This window comes from Cibotium barometz, chromosome 42 (genome assembly GCF_041138505.1).
Source record: "Cibotium barometz isolate CiBa-2024 chromosome 42, ASM4113850v1, whole genome shotgun sequence".
NCBI lineage: Eukaryota > Viridiplantae > Streptophyta > Polypodiopsida > Cyatheales > Cibotiaceae > Cibotium > Cibotium barometz.
Genome location: NC_141087.1, coordinates 31,679,342 through 31,696,830, shown reverse-complemented (window position 1 = coordinate 31,696,830; position 17,489 = coordinate 31,679,342). Strand labels below are relative to the sequence as shown.

At 39.6% G+C, this 17,489-nt stretch overlaps 2 protein-coding genes across 2 annotated transcripts; both read left to right on the top strand.

The window, feature by feature from the left end:
* Positions 1–3,470: 3,470 nt before the first annotated feature.
* LOC147614375 (putative polygalacturonase) lies at positions 3,471–7,151 on the top strand. Its single transcript, XM_086780911.1, has 6 exons — positions 3,471–3,815; positions 4,564–4,953; positions 5,257–5,377; positions 5,616–5,790; positions 6,055–6,125; positions 6,287–7,151. The coding sequence occupies exons 1-6, from the start codon at positions 3,738–3,740 to the stop codon at positions 6,889–6,891; spliced, it is 1,440 nt and encodes a 479-aa protein (XP_086637037.1). The 5' UTR covers positions 3,471–3,737; the 3' UTR covers positions 6,892–7,151.
* Positions 7,152–14,137: 6,986 nt separating this feature from the next.
* On the top strand, positions 14,138–16,589 carry LOC147614374 (uncharacterized). The gene has a single exon (XM_086780912.1). The coding sequence runs from the start codon at positions 14,377–14,379 to the stop codon at positions 15,970–15,972; it is 1,596 nt and encodes a 531-aa protein (XP_086637038.1). The 5' UTR covers positions 14,138–14,376; the 3' UTR covers positions 15,973–16,589.
* Positions 16,590–17,489: the final 900 nt, after the last annotated feature.

Here is a 17,489-nt window from a genome sequence, read left to right as displayed (position 1 = left end):
CACGGTCACACCTTACAGTTCATTGGGTCCATTTTATGTCAAGCTATAGCTTGGCCCACCAATTTTTGTTGGAGGCCAAGGAAGTCATTTGGATGACCAAATCACCCATAGGCGATTTCACATTTGAGTCTACTTGTTTCTTCCCACTCTAGGATGGTGGGAAATGCACCAATGTTGAGGCTACTACTTCCAGGTTGCTAGCAACTTGCAATCATACCACATCACATGGGGAAGAATTGGTACTCTAGATAGGGGGCTAAAATATGAAGCCACAATCACCACTCTACTTTGATAGTAGAGTGGTTGATGTTTAGGTGCTTTGAAAGGTTGTAATCCCAAGAGGCTCTTAGAGAGCTAGTGAGGTTGTGACCCCAAGTTAGAGCTCTCTCTCTCTCTCTCTCTCTCTCTCTCTCTCTCTCTCTCTCTCTCTCTCTCTCTCTCTCTCTCTCTCTCTCTAAAGAACTACCTTAATCACACATGGAAGAGAAGGGGGATCACTATATCATTATAGCTCTACCCTAATCCCTTGATGTAAGTGCTAATCAAATCATTAATTGCTAAGCCTCACCTGTCTTGGCTTTGATACAAAGTAATGAGCTAGGGAGGATCAAAAGTAAGCCAATCCATAGTTAAAAGATTGTAAGCAATAAAGAATCAAAAGTAATGAGCTAGGGAGGATCAAAAGTAAGCCAATCCATAGTCAAGAGATTGTAAGTAATAAAGAATCGAAGTAATGAGCTAGGGAAGATCATAAGTAAGCCAATCCATAGTTAACGCACAAATAAAATGCACTAAGCACACAAGATTTAGACTTAAAGAAAAAAAACATTATATCTCACACAAATGTGAGCTCCAAGTACATGCTTTTGTAAATCCAAACATGAGTATCTAGATGCACTTTTATCTCCAAATGTGAGCATCTAAAAGTGCATCTAGATGCAATTTTATCTCTAAACGTGAATGCATCTACATGCACTTTTATCTCCTTGAAACACTCCATAAAATCTCCACAAATCACTCATCGATTATCTCTAAACGTGAATGCATCTACATGCACTTTTATCTCCTTGAATCACTCCATAAAATCTCCACAAATCACTCATCGATTATGTGCCAATCACCTAAATTCTCTCTACCTTTACAATTTCACAAACAAATAATCTTTGGATGATCAACCTTTGCCCATGCACCATATTGAAATTCATTCCAAAATTTCAACACATGTAAAAACCCTCAATATACTTCATGCCCTAGGATTTTCATGTGACACACTTTTACATTTTTATATAGATGAATGAAAAAGCAAGACATAAAGTAATATAGGTCTTGTAGCTTTTAAAAAAAGACGACGACGCAATGCCATGATTCTTGAGTACAAGTCACTTTTTTAAAATTAGCTACAAATCATGATTCCACGTGCATGAATAACCCCCTTATTTGGAGTCTTGAGAGAGAAATTTTGAAAAAATACAAATAATTGTCTTTATATTTCAATAACTAACTTTGGCAAATCTATTTGGTAGTAATTCTCACCTTCTTTATGTGTCTTGCATTCTCTCTCTCTCTCTCTCTCTCTCTCTCTCTCTCTCTCTCTCCCCCCCCCCCGTTTATGCAATGGCAAGTTGCCTTTATTTTCTTCACAAACTGGTTTGTAAAAAAGGGGGATCCTTTTGTGAGGAAGATGATGAATGCTAGGTGGAGGGTGGAGTATTAATAAATTACAGTGCTATTAATACGTGTATAAACATTAGAATGCTGGCACAACAATTAGGTAAGACATGAGTCTCAATTAATATATTAGTGCCCATTGGGCACTAATATATAATTAGAGTAACCTTGGTCGAATGCTAAGGTTAATTTTTTTTAAAAAGATCACAAAACGGTGCATCTCTCTCTCAAGCGCAGATCACAAAATGGCACATCTCTCTCTCTCTCTCTCTCTCTCTCTCTCTCTCTCATACTTTGGAGGCCACTGCCTTGAATGGCTTCAACTGCTGCAATCCACCTTTTATATACATCCGAAGAAGCATCGAGAGACATCTTTAAAATTCCATTATTATTAAAATTTAACTCAAATCACACGTAAGCCTTAAGTCCTAAGGCTTTCATTTCTCTTCAACCTACTCCTAAGGTTTTACTACTACAACTAATTAATTAATGTGAAAGAAAATTTGACACCCATATTTTGTACATATGTATTAATAGCACACATTGCTATTAATATATATGTATTTTGTCATATATGTCAAAATACAATCTCTTTTAGTATGTACACACGAGAGACATCCATACACACATTCACATAAACGCTCATGCGTGGGCACACAAACATACACTCTTGAAACCTAACACCCTATACTTGGGCTTAATATGTACACACATGAGAGACATCCATACACACATTCACACAAACACTCCTCCACGGACACACAAATATATACTCTTGAAACCTAACACCCTATACTTAGGCTTCAATTAGATTCTTTACTAATTTACAAACATATACTCTTGAAACCTAACACCCTATACTTAGGCTTCAATTAGATTCTTTACTAATTTACAAACATATACTCTTGAAACCTAACACCCTATACTTAGGCTTCAATTAGATTCTTTACTAATTTACAAACATATACTCTTGAAACCTAACACCCTATACTTAGGCTTCAATTGGATTCTTTACTTATTTATAAACATATACTCTTGAAACCTAACACCCTATACTTAGGCTTCAATTAGATTCTTTACTAATTTATAAACATATACTCTTGAAACCTAACACCCTATACTAGGGCTTGAATTAGTTTTTTTACTAATTTATAAGGCATCATGAGCCCAAAAAGGTTAAGTAGTGGTTGAAGACCAACAATCACAAGGGACCTTTGAGTCTTTGATGTGCAAACAACCAAGGTCTACCTAGGCCTATGCAGTTTAATGAACAGATAATTATTATATTAACACTAGAGAGCTTTATAAAGAGTTCAAAAGACCATGGGCCACAGGTTGAGAACCAGAGACTAATGAACTTTTCTTATCTATAAGTGGAAAATTTTCATCACATGGAAGTGCAGGCAATTTTGGTATATTTTTTTTTAAAGATATGAGGGTCCTCATGGAGTACTTTGCTCCCAATTTTTTAAAAATAAAATAAAATTGGCGACTACTAGAAGGGAGAAACATATTCCGTGAGGACGCGTCATCTCCTCTACAATGCGAGGGCAAGGTAGCTATCGGGTGTCTAGGTGGGATAGAACCTGGTACCTCCACGTTACAATCCACCCCCTTTAAACACTAGAACAAGAGCCCGATATTATATATATATATATATTTTGTATATTCTGCTAATTATGGGTGGTGGGACAACCAATGTAATGGTTTAAACCATTAATTAACAAGGAGGAAATATTACCAAAAACTTAAACCTTCAAAATCTTAAGGTATATTTATATTTTGAAGGCCACTCTAGCCGTGCACTGATGGTGCGCAGGCCAATCACGGGAGATATGCTGCTCTCTCTCTCTCTGTCTCTCTATGATGAGTTTCCTTTCTCTCTCTTTGGGAAACGCATGGTTTGGGCGAGGCCTTAGTACACTGGCGCGCTTTTGTGAATTGACCTCTGTACAGCTTGTCTTCCTCTTCTTGCTCTCTCTCTCTCTCTCTCTCTCTCTCTCACACACACACACACACACACACACACAATCCTCTCAGCTTTTCTATCCCACTGCTTTTTGGCTTCCATGAAAGGGTACCAGCTTGTCCCAGCAACCCATCTAAGGAACCCCCACAAATTGGAGTTACAGCTTATGAAGAACCTTGTAAGTGCCCTCCTCTCAACTCTGCTTGCCCACGAAGAACCTTGTAAGTTTGCATTGCACTGCTTGCTTTATGAGCTTACATTGGCTTCTCTGAAGTTTGCAATTTTGCTTTCTTCTTCCCTTGCATTCAAAAAGCCTGGGCCTCTCTGATGATATATCACTTGGTCTTTCAGAGATCATCCAACTCAGCCCATAAAGAAAACCGCCAAGATGGTAGGTGATTAGGGCTACAAAAACCAGAAAACCACCACCATGGTAGGTGATCAGGGCTTCAAAAACCCCTCATTTGAACCCTTTGAGAGAGCAAAGCTCATAAACTAGAGCTCCTGAGACAAGAAAAACCCATCAAAAAGCCAACATAGTGGTTGGTAATTTGAGCTACTAAAAAAAGCAAGCACATGCACGTGCGAGAGCACACACAAACACACACAATAAGGCATCAAATTGGGCTCTAGGATATCATAACACAACAAATTGGGCTCTTAGAAACCATCAGAACCAGCAAAGCCCACAAACTTGTACTCTTGAGACATGAAACATCATAAAAAAGCCAACACGGTGGTGTATGCACACGTGCGCACACACACTCTTCCATTTTGGCATCAAATTGGACTCTAGGGTAACATAACACATCAAATTGGGCTCTTGGAAACACCAAATTCTTGAATGCAGTAAGTACATTATAAACTTTTGTGACCAAAACCTCTTACCTTCTTTATGCTAATGATAACCTTGAGTGCTTTTACAGGTATTGCAGAGTGTTTTTTTCCTCACTTGCCTGGTTCATTCTCTGCTTGGAAACTATGCACTTCATGTCAATGCATGGAAGAAGTCTCAAGAAACAGATGGTCACCCCCCTGCACCAGCAAGTTCTCCTAATGAAGATTTCTGTGCAAGCCTGAGAACTCCACCATACAGAGCTCACAGTTCCTCTATAACGAAGTTCGGTGCAGTGGGTGATGGCAAGATGCTAAACACCCATGCCTTTCAAGATGCTATCTTCTATCTTAGCTCTTTTGCAGACAAAGGGGGTGGTCAGCTCTATGTACCAGCTGGTAAATGGCTAACAGGAAGCTTCAATTTGACCAGCCACTTTACTCTCTTCTTAGACAAGGACGCTATAATACTTGGATCACAGGTAAGAACATATGATACCTACTTGCATGCATGCATTTATACATGGATACATACATTCTTATACATACATACATACATACATACATGTATCAGTAAGTATATATATATATAATGCGCGCTTGCATGCGTGCATTCATTTATATATGCATGCATATACGCGCATGTGCATGCACACACACACAAACACAAAGAAAATGGAAGACTTCTCTCCAAGAGGAACATGTATTTCTATGCTCTAGCACACACAATAAATTCTGAGCTCCCTTTAAAGCTACTTATAAGCGAGTAATTTTGAGCCTTTCAGGACCCTAAAGAGTGGCCTATCATTGACCCATTACCCTCTTATGGAAGAGGAAGAGAGTTGCCGGGTGGCAGGCACATCAGTCTGATTCATGGTGAGAATCTCACAGATGTTGTAATTACAGGTATGCTATGTTAAAACCAAGGCTATATATCTTCAAGCAAAGTTTAAAGTAACGATGTCTTTGGTTGTGTTTCTATATATATGTGAATGTATGTATGTCTGCGTGCATGCATGCATGCATGTATTTATGTATGTATGCATGTATGCAATATGTATGTATTTCATGTGTGCATTGATTTATTTGCTCTTGTAAAGCATGGTATCTCCTGCAGTTCACCAAACAGCTGATGCATTGGTAGGTGATAATGGGACTGTTGATGGTCAAGGAGCTGTTTGGTGGAAGCTGTTTGCCAAGGGTAGACTCGAATTCACACGTGGCCATTTGGTGGAACTCATGCATTCTCAGGACATCATCATCTCAAACTTAACCTTTAAAAACTCTCCATTTTGGAACATCCATCCAGTGTACTGCAGGTTTCCCCTAAACTATGTACTGTTTATACTTGGCAAGATTTTCTGCATTACTGTGGGCATCTATGCCTTACACAAAGTTATTGGGTTTGCTAGAAAATTGTTTCAAATAAATGGGCTTTTCTCATATGTTGGGTTTTAGGCCTTGTGGTATTCAAATCCCTTATTGCATCAAAATACAAGCATTTTCTCTGGCAACCCCTGTATCTTTTTGCTACCTCTTTCTTCTCATTGATTTTTCATTATGGTGATTTGTGGGATATGTAGCAATGTGCTCATCCAGTTCCTTACCATTCTAGCTCCGACGGAGTCACCCAACACAGATGGGATTGATCCGGGTATGTTGTGCAACTACTGTCATGAAACAAGTCTTCCTTTTTCCCCTTGCAGCATAAGAGGAAAAATATTTTCTTATATGACAATAAATGTATTATGCCATCATGATAAGAGGATCCTATGCTATCATATGACAACATGGATCCATTGGTCATTTTTGCAGACTCAAGCACGTATCTATGCGTTGAAGACTGCTACATCGATAATGGGGATGATCTTATCTCTATAAAGAGTGGCTGGGATGAATATGGCATCACCTATGGACTCCCGAGCTCACATATAATCATCCGGCGCATCGCAGGCGGTACACGTTCAAGTGCAGGGATCGCTATGGGCAGTGAAATGTCAGGTGGAATCTCAAATGTGTATGTGGATGATGTGGTAGTCCACCATGGTGCTACCGGGGTACGTGTGAAGTCAGCCCGAGGGAGGGGTGGCTATGTCAAAGATGTCTATGTCTCAAATGTTGTGTTACGGAATGTGAGGACTGGCATTGGGTTCACGGGCTTCTATGGTGAACACCCTGATGATAAGTATGACCGTGATGCCATACCTCATGTGGAGCGAATATATATAAAGAATGTGGTAGGGGATAACATCACATTAGCAGGTAACTTCCAAGGTCTACCAGAGTCTCCTTATCTGGATATCTATCTCACAAACATCACTCTAAATGTAACATCTTCACATCATGTGTGGAACTGCTCCAATGTGGAAGGGTATTCGGATTCGGTGTATCCAAAACCATGCCCCGAGTTGTGTCAGTAATGCAATGTACAGGTGTGACTACTCTCTTAGTTGGTGTCTTACTGTCCATCATCCTATGTAGGAAGTAGTATATCATGAGGTAGCAAGGGCCTTGATTTTCTTCATAGTAGGGGAGCCTTCTGTGAACCCCAAGACTTGCAAACTGGCTTGATTGATCACAAAGGCAACACTTCAAGAAGTTGGTGATCTTTCTACAGTTATGTAACTGTAGCATGCATGATAATGCTTAATTCATTATATAAAGAGACTAGTTTTCACAATGGGGCAGTTAGAAGGCAGTTACAGCTATTCTGGTGCCTTACTTAATAGAATATAATATATAATTAAACTTAAAAAAAGAGATTTGTGAATAATTTTTATGTCAATTGTTCAAAGGAGAGCCATAATTTGGCACCTCATGTTTGATATCCATCAATGCAAGTACTCATTGATGCTGCTTACTTGCATTGATGCAAGCAGCTCAATGCTTTCATCCACTTCTCTTCATCACATGTCACTTCACCATATTGAAACTAATCCTTGGTCTCCAAAATTCCTTGCAAAATTCCATTAAATCAATTGACACTCAACTAAGGTTGGTTTTACACACCACAATACCATATTATTAGCTTGTACACAGGTTGCAACTCTATGCCCATATAGTGCTAAAACAATGTTAAGTGCCAAAGTCATTATTTGATGTATGGGTTCATCTTGATCAAAATGGTGTGTTTCTATTCTAGATAGCAATGGCAAGGTCATTATGGGGTTGCCATTCTAGAGAGCAATGGCAAGGTCATTCTTTGGCACAACAATCTTTGATCTCTAGCCCTAGTGGTCATTCTACCCTACCCAAACGAATGGACCGGGTTCAAACCTTGATATCCGTGGTGTGTGTGAGTGGTGCAATGCTTGCATTGGATCCCCCAAAGGGGCTTTTCCAAAAAAAAAATGTGGGCTTGACTCCTCCAGCTTTCATTACCCCAATAGTATGCAAAAATCATTTTAGTATGTAAAAATCATTTTAGTATGCCAAATCTGTAATTGTACCTCCAACCCAACGAGTATGGAACAAATTCCAAGGGGAGATAGCATTTGGGAACGTGATAAATTAGTGTCATGATCCAATTATGTGGCATAGGTTGACTTAAAAGAGACTCCCCATAATTGAAAATAGGCTAAAGCCAAAAGGAAGTTTTTTTTTTTTTGGTATTGCGAGGTTATTTTTTTGAGACAGAATTTGATAGGCCACATGCCTAATGGCATGCAGGAGAAGGGGGCAGGTATTGAACCCTGGCCTGTCGTCGCGGTGTAGGGAAAGAGCGCTTATCGCTAGGCTGTCTCCCCCACCTCCCACAAGGAAGTTTAGAGAGTGATAAGGCACATGATAAAGTCAACATATATATTGCAAAGAAAAACAATCACATGATTGTTAGGAATCCCCTTGGGAATTTTCTAAATTTATGAGTCTCATCAAATTTGGATATGCCAAGCATGCCTGGAAGGCCAAGCATAATGATATGCAAGATTGATTAGAGTTAAATTAAGTCTTGCATGAAAGTGAAACTAAATACCTAAAAGATTGATTGGAGTAAAACTAACTACCTAAAAGTATTAGGTTGTGGTTGATAGTGACCAAGCTAGTGATCTAATAGATAGCAAGGATTCATTAGTTCAAACACAAAAATTGGTCAGAATTGGATCACTTACCAAAAATAGCAACTTAGTCCTGGTCATAATAATGTCGAGGATATCAAGGGCAACTGATGGGAAAAGTTTGGGTATTACTTAAGACTCAATGACAAAGTGATTTGAGCTTATCAATGCCATCAAAAAAAGCATAAAGATTGGTTAGAATTGGAGTGCTTATTATCGAAAATAGTAGCTTAAAAAATAGTTAGTTTCAGCCACAATAATGCTAAGGATGTTAAGGGCAACACATGGTCAAAGTCTGGGAATGACTTAAGACTCAATGACAAAGTGATTTGGGCTTATCAACGCCATCATAGAAAGGACTAGGTGCCTAAGCTATAGTCACATTGTAGATTCAACACGTCTACATCAACCACAGACAGGTTACCTATAGTAAATGAGCAGAACTAGACAGATTCAGGGTAAAGTGTAGCACTAGAAACTTGTTGTTGACAGATTTAGGGTATGATCGATAATATGCCTATGATAATTAATTATTATATAGAAAATAAAGGGGTAGAAAGCTAGACTAAGGTATGATTGAGTTTTGGGGTGAAATGTCACCCCATTACTTAGCTTATCCGTTTGTATATAAGTCAATTTGTCTACTTTCTAGAGGACCACACATTGCATTCTCTTAAACTACAAACTAATATCTTTTCTTTCTCTTGCTGATTCTTCATGTAATGCTCTAATGGTGAATTCTCTTTGTGATTTGTGAGTTTCATTACAATTGTGTGTGTCTGAACCTCACTTTGAGCTCTTATTTGTTGAATTTAAGTGAGGTCATGTGAGATTAACATAATCTTAAGCTTTATGTTATGGCTATCTTTGGGATAGCCTGCATAGAGTATTATTTGGTGAAAAAGCATACCTTCTTGATTTTTCTTCTTTGTAGAGTAGAGTGGAGCAGAGGCATTGCACATAATGGAGCTCGTGAGCTATGAGAGAAGAGCTTTGAGTGATGAGTGGGAAAGAGGAAGTAAAAAGAGACAGGTGGGAGTTGAGAAACGTTGTGTGAGATGGAATGGGAGAGAAACCCCTCTCATTGCCATTGTGTAATTCTTGAGGAGCTTGGAGAGGAGTAGAGCTAAGGGAAGGAGAAATTTACTAACATGGAATCAGAAAAATAGCATAGAGCCTCAAGACTTAAGCCTTGAGTAACCTCATGCCTTCGACCTTAGGCCTTGAGTCTTAAGCCTTGACGCTTGAGCTTTGGTCCTTGCATGTTTGACCTTGGGCCTTGAGCCTCTAGCCTCAAGACTCATTTGGGCCTCATTTATTATGGAAAAGTCAACAAGCTAGAGACTCACAAACCTAGGCACCTATAGTGGAAGAGAGCAATAGCATCGAAATGTCCAAGGGGTGGAAATACCACTTTTAGGTTAAGACGAGTGTGATAGGTCTCTCTCTCTCTAGCACGCATGCATGTGCACACACACAAAGAGCACGTTAGATTTTGGATATAAGGGCCGCACTAGTAATTTCTTCCTCTTTGTTTTGTTCTATGCATTATAGATTGGGGCTCTTGACATAGAAATTCAAATAGAGTAGCTAAACTCTAGTGCACCTTAGGAGAAGAATTTCCTAGCATAATTTACAGCACGTTGCATGATCGTAATTAGCTCCATCACCGATAACCTCTAGACATGTTGCTCACCTTAGCAGGACACAAATTGTAACCTTTAGTTTTTGAAGAGGGGGTTCACAATAGATAATGTTTACATCAACATGGTGTATAGAAGCATTATAACACGATGCTCAAGAAGTTTTCCTCTTAGGAAACTTTGTGGCACCCACAAAGCCCCCTCCTATAACCTTTAAAATTAGAAAACATTGATAATATTATCTGAACAAGAGAATACATCACACAAGGGATAGTTTCACATGCTTGAGGATTGTTTAAACAACCTTAGTGAGACTGAGCATGCAAAGAAATTTTCAGAGGAAGATTACGTAAAGGAGGTTGAGAGCTGTAAATGGGAGGATTACAAGAGGAATGGTGCAAGGAGGTAAGGAGAATGTATACTTTGAATTATGGGGATAATGTAGTTGAAGACCACACAAACAATAAAGCCAACAATATTTAAGATCTAAACCAATCAAAGAGACTTAAATGTACAAAAATATGGATAGTAGAGGAGCTTATTCCAATGCAAGTGAAGTATTAGGGTGAAAAGTTAGCTTTAGTCTCGACAACTTGCAAAGAAGACAAATGAGCAATATTTCACCTTCATTAAAGATTTTTGTAAGCCAAAATGTATGAAGCCTCTATTTGTTTTGTATAATATTTAACAATACATCCTCACAAGCGTAGGTGTTAACCACTTTGGTTAACATGGAGTGCTTCGCCAACTTGAATCAAAAACTCTTCCAAACACTCTACTCACAATGTCTAGCACAAGTTCGCCAATGTCTTCACCACAACATCATTGTAATGACACCATTGAAAGTTGAGTGGTAACTTGCAAGGTTATATAAAAAAAGGTTCTCTTAAAAAAAGCTAAAAAGAGGGTAATATGAAAGTTTTATCTATATTTTACAAAGTTAGTTTTAAAAACCCTTAAAATGGCCTCTTTTTGTTAGAAATAACCTATTTTTTGTAAACCTGGTTTTGAAAATAAGTATGCTTGTGAGTGTATGTGTAACACAAATATAATATGTATATATGACGTAAATTGAAGTAGATCTTAATTTATGATTTTGGTGAGAATCAATATCCATATTCTCAGTATTTATTAAAAAAACATTGCGTTGCCAAAACTGGAAGTGCATATATGTAAATTAGTGTTCTATAATCATTCACATTTTACCATCATTAACCATCATTAAACTATATAAATTTAAAGCGTATCTTTGCAAATTTGTGCTGCAATCATTCAAATTTACCATCATTAAACTACACAAATTTAATGGAATCTTACATTATATAAGGTTACGAACTTAGGTAGACCTCACCATTAAACATGTTGCTTAAAGAAAAAGAATCGTTAAAAGTAAGAAAAAGCTAAGAATTACAATTCAATAATATCTCATCTTATATCGATCTTTGCTTGCTCGTAAGTTTTTCTCATCAATGGATTTCTATTGTGATTAGTTTTGTTATGGTTGATCACATCTATTGCAACTATACCAAGTGCATTCAATAAGGCAACTTGATGGTTGTTGTGGTTGATCGTCTATGGAATTCAATTTCACTTTTTAGTAAATGCAACTAACAAGTTTGTTGGCATTCCTTATGAGTGTCATAAAGACATGTAAAAATATTATCTATTTTGTAATTTTGAATCCATACAACAATTTTTATGTAATTTTGAAGTGTAGTTTTGAAGTCAGAATAATGAATTTTTCACTAGCTACTATAACTTTTACAAGGAAAAGACCCATTATGATTTTTTTTCTCGTATATTATTATTGATTAAATGGAGAGAGAGAGAGAGAGAGAGAGAGAGAGAGAGAGAGAGAGAGAGAGAGAGAGAGAGAGAGAGAGAAGAAGAAGAAGAAGAAGAAGAAGTTTCTTTTAACATCCAGGGAATAATCCTAATTGCTATGTAGCATATGAAATGATCAGTGAGTTTGTTGGTTCCACATCTAGAAAGAGGACTCTCTCGAGCTAGCCGATTTGTTCCATGTTGGGTGGCATATGAAATGATCAGTGAGTTTGTTGGTTCCACATCTAGAAAGAGGACTCTCGAGCTAGCCGATTTGTTCCATGTTGGCTGAAAAAAAGTTATCTATGATAAGCCCTCTTTAAACTCACACACATCACTCTTTTATTGTTTATGGAATATCTGCTATTAGCATATTAGGCCATACTTTAAACTCAAGAATATCCACTAAAAGAGGACTCTCGAGCAAACCATAATTGCCGATTTACCCCATGTTAGGTGGTAAAAAGGTTGTGAGCCCCCTCGTCAAACTCACACACTCTACTTCCATAGCCCATCATTTGTCCCTAGTGTAAATCATCCCAATTGTAATGTTTTTGAGTACACTTATCATCAAGATCAAATTGAACTTCTTTTGAAATCATCCCTTTTTTAACGAGGCCAATTCAAGTTATCCCTTTATTTTAGGAGACATTGATTTGATAATGGGCTAACTTGACCCTCAACAAAGACCCTCATTTTCACTTGCACACTTGATCCTCAAAATCATTATTAAGATTGACTTGACCCCAATTTTTCCTAGCTCGAGGTTAGTCCCAATGCATTTTGCAAACAAATCTAAATAGTCCAATAATATTTTTAATCATTAATCACTATGTTGGATTTTTTTTAACACCACTCTTTTAATCTAAACATTGCATTTAAAAAAGGTGAACTCGTTAAAAACATAAGCTAAAAAAATATTAAGCAATTGGGTTCAATTTGTACTTTTTAGGTTTTATACAAAAACTTAAAGCTTATTATCTTATTGTGACTATTTTTACATTATTTATCTTCTTCTTGCTTTTTTCTTTTGATTTCTCACTCTTCTATCTAAGACTAAATAATCTTTTAATAATTTGTATATTTAATTATTACTATTTTTAAAATTCTGATTGGCATGAGACAAGTCCCTAGTGACCCTTGCATGATAAGATAAACAAAAGACCCTTGCACAAGGTTGAACAGTAGGAGGGTATATCTATTTTCTTTTCTCTTTGGTGTCTCAATATTAGTGATTGGTAAGACCTCATGGTCTTTACAATTGTATATGCTTTAGAAGATGTGAAATGGCTATGGGACAAGCCGTTAATATAAATATATACGTGCATGCGTGTGTGTGTGTGTGTCTCTCTCGTCCCCCTAAACTAGCCTTCGTTTTTTAGGCCTCTTGAAGTTGTGTGTTGTGGATGCTTTGAGGGGTATCTATTACATATTAACCATGGACAACCAAGGCACAAGGAGAGGAGAGAAAAAAGAAATCCTGGATTTCTAAAAAATAAGAGGAAAAAATCCCTTCGATTGACCCTTTGTATTCTGGCTTCCATTCCTGCGTTTCACTTCTTAATGTCTTTTACATACCGAAGCAACGCGCGGGTTGAGTACTAGTGTTAGTTAATGCATGCCAATAACTAGTATGGGCATTAATTAATACCACTTGGCCGTTCAACAAGCGAAGCGAGCCTTGAGAGAAGAACGGTAAAACTATGTCATGCGTGCTATGTGATGGCATGCGTGTTATGTGATGTTATGTTTTTTTAGTGGTCTTGGCACTCTAGAGGAAATATCTACGATATAATAAGGTCGGAGACTCCGTGGCCAAAGGTCCCCCCCAAAACCTAAAAATGTTTTAAAGAGAAAATATCAAAGCTTTGACTGTTGACTTGCTATTTTTCTACGAATCTGGTAGCTGTGACCACCAGCCGACCAATCGTTACGTGCCAGCGCAGGATGAGCCTTCCGACACGGGACACGTGTCGAGATGGTAACAGGCAGGTGGAGGTGAACATAAAGACACGTGCAAAGGGGGGCAAGTGAATGGGGGGCACGTGGCGTAAGATGGATGCATAGGGGAGGATGAGAGATCGGCGTCAGGACAAAAGGGGGTGTCGTAAAGGCGGGGCGGGCTTAAGTGGGGCAGGGTCACAGGGCAGTACAAAGCCTGGCAGCGTTGCGCAAAACCTCCTAAGAGGCTAGCACACAAACCAAAGCTGTATACAACAAAATTACAGAATTTCTCCTGCTTCGTCGAACCCCTCTCTGTGTGCGTGTGTGCGTGTGTGCGTGTTTTTGTGTGTGTGTGTGTGTGTGTGTGTGTCCTGCTTCGTCGAACCCCTGTGTGTGTGTGTGTGTGTTACTGCGGCCTGCTCGTAAGCTTCCACAGTGAATGGAGCATTGTAAACACCCCTCCCTCCTTACCTTTCCCGCTAATTTCACACTTCGCCATGTTCCTCCCCCTCTGGATTCATCCCCAGAAAGCCCTGAACCCACCACTAGCTCCAGCTCCTCCAGCTGCCTTTCCACCAACGCTGATGATTCTGCCCCATGGTATGGCTCGCCCACCACACTAGCAGCCACAACAGCCACCCCACGAATCCATAGCCACCCCTTACCATCTGACATTGCTAAGAGAGATTTTCCCCAGGCATGTGCATTGCCTCCATCCAGCATTCCTGGGGACCGGATGTCGGTACCGCAGCAGAGAGATATGATGGATCTGATGTCCTTACCACAACAGGCACATATGGGAGATTTCATGTCCTCACCACCACAACAGAGACAGAAAGGAGATTTGATGTCCTCAACACAACAAAGAGGTATGGTTAATTTTATGCAGATTCATGCGCAGCGCTCCTCTGATTTTGCGCAGGAGCGAATGCCCTTACCCCAACACAGAGGTGTGATAGATTTTGTACAGACGGGTGCCAAGAGCTCATCTGAGTTTGTTCGGGAGGACGAGAGATTTCCCATGGTCCAGCAGGTGCCCATGGCCATATTCGGCCAGGCCCCTGCTCCTCCCCCTTACCTTCCTCTACAATGGCTGCAGTTTTTGCAATTGCAGGGGCTACCCAATTGGGGAAGCAGCCCTTATGGTGTGAACTTGACAAGGAGCAACACAATGTCAGAGCTCTACCGCGAACTGCGGCCAGAGGTACAGGGCCCTTCTTGGAGCTATGGCTCCAATGTGCTCTCCATGAAGCATGTTGCACCTATGAAACTGTTCAGGGGAGTGAGGCAGAGGCATTGGGGCAAGTGGGTTGCCGAGATCCGGCTGCCCCGCAACAGGGCACGGCTATGGTTGGGCACCTTTGACACCGCAGAAGAGGCTGCTTTGGCTTATGACCGAGCTGCCTTCAAGCTCAGAGGTGACCGTGCCCGCCTCAATTTCCCATTACCACTCAGCACCGCACCTCCCACATCATTATCATCATCAAACCTTCCCCATCACACAGTTCTTTGCAATTCAATCTTACCTGAGTCAGTGATAAGCAACCTTGATGCTAAGCTTGAAGCAGTAATGGCAGAGCAGTACAACAACAATTCACCCCCCTTGATCTCATCATCGCAGGATACAACAGGAGGAGCCTCTTCGTCTTCCTCTATTGATAACCCGACGGAGAAAATTGCAGAGGAGGGCATGGACCTTGATGCACAGGAAGATTCTTTTATTATCCAGTCCTTTGTGCAGAGTGACAATATCAACGACAAACCCTCATTCTTACCATCATCTGAGGATTTCGGGTCGCTGCAGACTTCGGTTTTTGAAGGAGATGCACTGAGTAATTTAGATAATTTACCAGATATGAATTGGGTATCCACAAAGGGAAACACACTGAGCAGTGTACCCATTGTAGATATGGAGACCACTAGGGGAAACACATTAAGCAGTATACCCAGTGTAGATATGGAGACCATATGGAATGCATTGGTTGCGTCGAGCTCTAACACAGAGGCAAGCCAGGAGAAGTTCAGGGGATCTTAACAAATCACTTATTTCCTTCATTTCAACTTTTAGGTTCACATCTACCATAGCAGGTGGAATAGAGGGCCAGAGTTTTTGAAAGCTCTCTTGTGGTGGTGTAGATTTTTCCACTAATTCTAGGCTAGAGGGTGGGGACGAAGCTCGGGGCAAATTTTTGAAGCTCTGGACTTCCTGCATGGGTTTTTTTTAATGAGGTTAGGCAGGGGCAATACCACACACACTTGGTGCATTTAGCCAGTATACTTGGTGCATTTAGCCACCACACTTGGTGCATATAGTGGCATATAATCTCCTGATGCAAGCATACATCAAATTCCTCATGCATTTTTTTTTCACTTCTTGGATCATAATGCAGGTGAATAAGTGGGGTTCACATGGGTAGAGAGAGAGAGAGAGAGCCCTTTCTCAGAAGCACCTTAGATACCTTAGAGAATACCTTGGAGAATCCTAACAAAAGAAATGTATACCAGCTTCAGGAGATTTTTTAGTGCCTCCCAGAAGCCCTTTTTTCCCCTCCTAAAATGCCACAGTGACTTAAAAGGGTGGCTATTGTTTCAGTTGTTTTGGTCTCACAGCCGTGTAATAAAAGCACTTGCTTAGCACTTGTTTCCTTTCAATCAGGTTGCCAATTTGCAGCATCATTCACTTGTTTTATGGTTAATATAAATATATATAATTATTGTCCCAAAAAAAAATCATTTTTTAAAATCATATAGCATGGCCGCGGCCCGCATGATGCCCTTGTCTAATCAAAATATGATTAAGTTTTCGGACTAACTTTGAGTAACTCCAACGTTTGCAACCTATAATGTAAAATTCCTACTTAGGCGCATGCGTTTTTCTAATCAAAATACAAGTAACTTTTTGGTATTCGAATAATCAAAATAAAAGTAGTTTTTTGGTCATGGCTCTTGCAACCCCATCATTTGAAGTTCTAGAGTGTACCTCACTTAAAAAGCCCTCACTTAAAAAGCCCTCTACCAGAGGAGAGGGGGGCATGCCTTACCATCTTTGTCAGGCGGGTGGGATCTACGTTCGGATCTTATTAACTAGGGGTAGTAAACTAGGGTTAACGGCAAGAACTAGGGTTGTCGGTATGGCAAACTAGGGTTATCGGCAAGAAGTAAGCTAGAGTTACCACGTATGGCAGTAAACTAGGTAAACTTGTAAAGTAAGCAATGGAGTCTAGCAAACTTGGAAGGGTAAAACTAGGAATTACTAAATTAAGGATGTTGGGAAAATTACTAAGCTAGGGATGGTAAACTAGGGAGAGATATGTCTCCATGCATGTATTTAAGAATCGAATATTCAATGGAGAACATGCCTAGCAGCAATGACTACTTTGTGAAACGGAAAGTGTGAAAGTTTCCACATAATGCTAGGTAGGACCTGGCTTCGAGTCTTAGCTCGTGTACCTTTTTTTTTGTCTGAAAATCACTAAGTCCTCGAGCCTTGTGTGCTAATTTACAAGCAATTCGAATCCTGCTTGGTTGCCAACTCCAACAAACACATTTGAC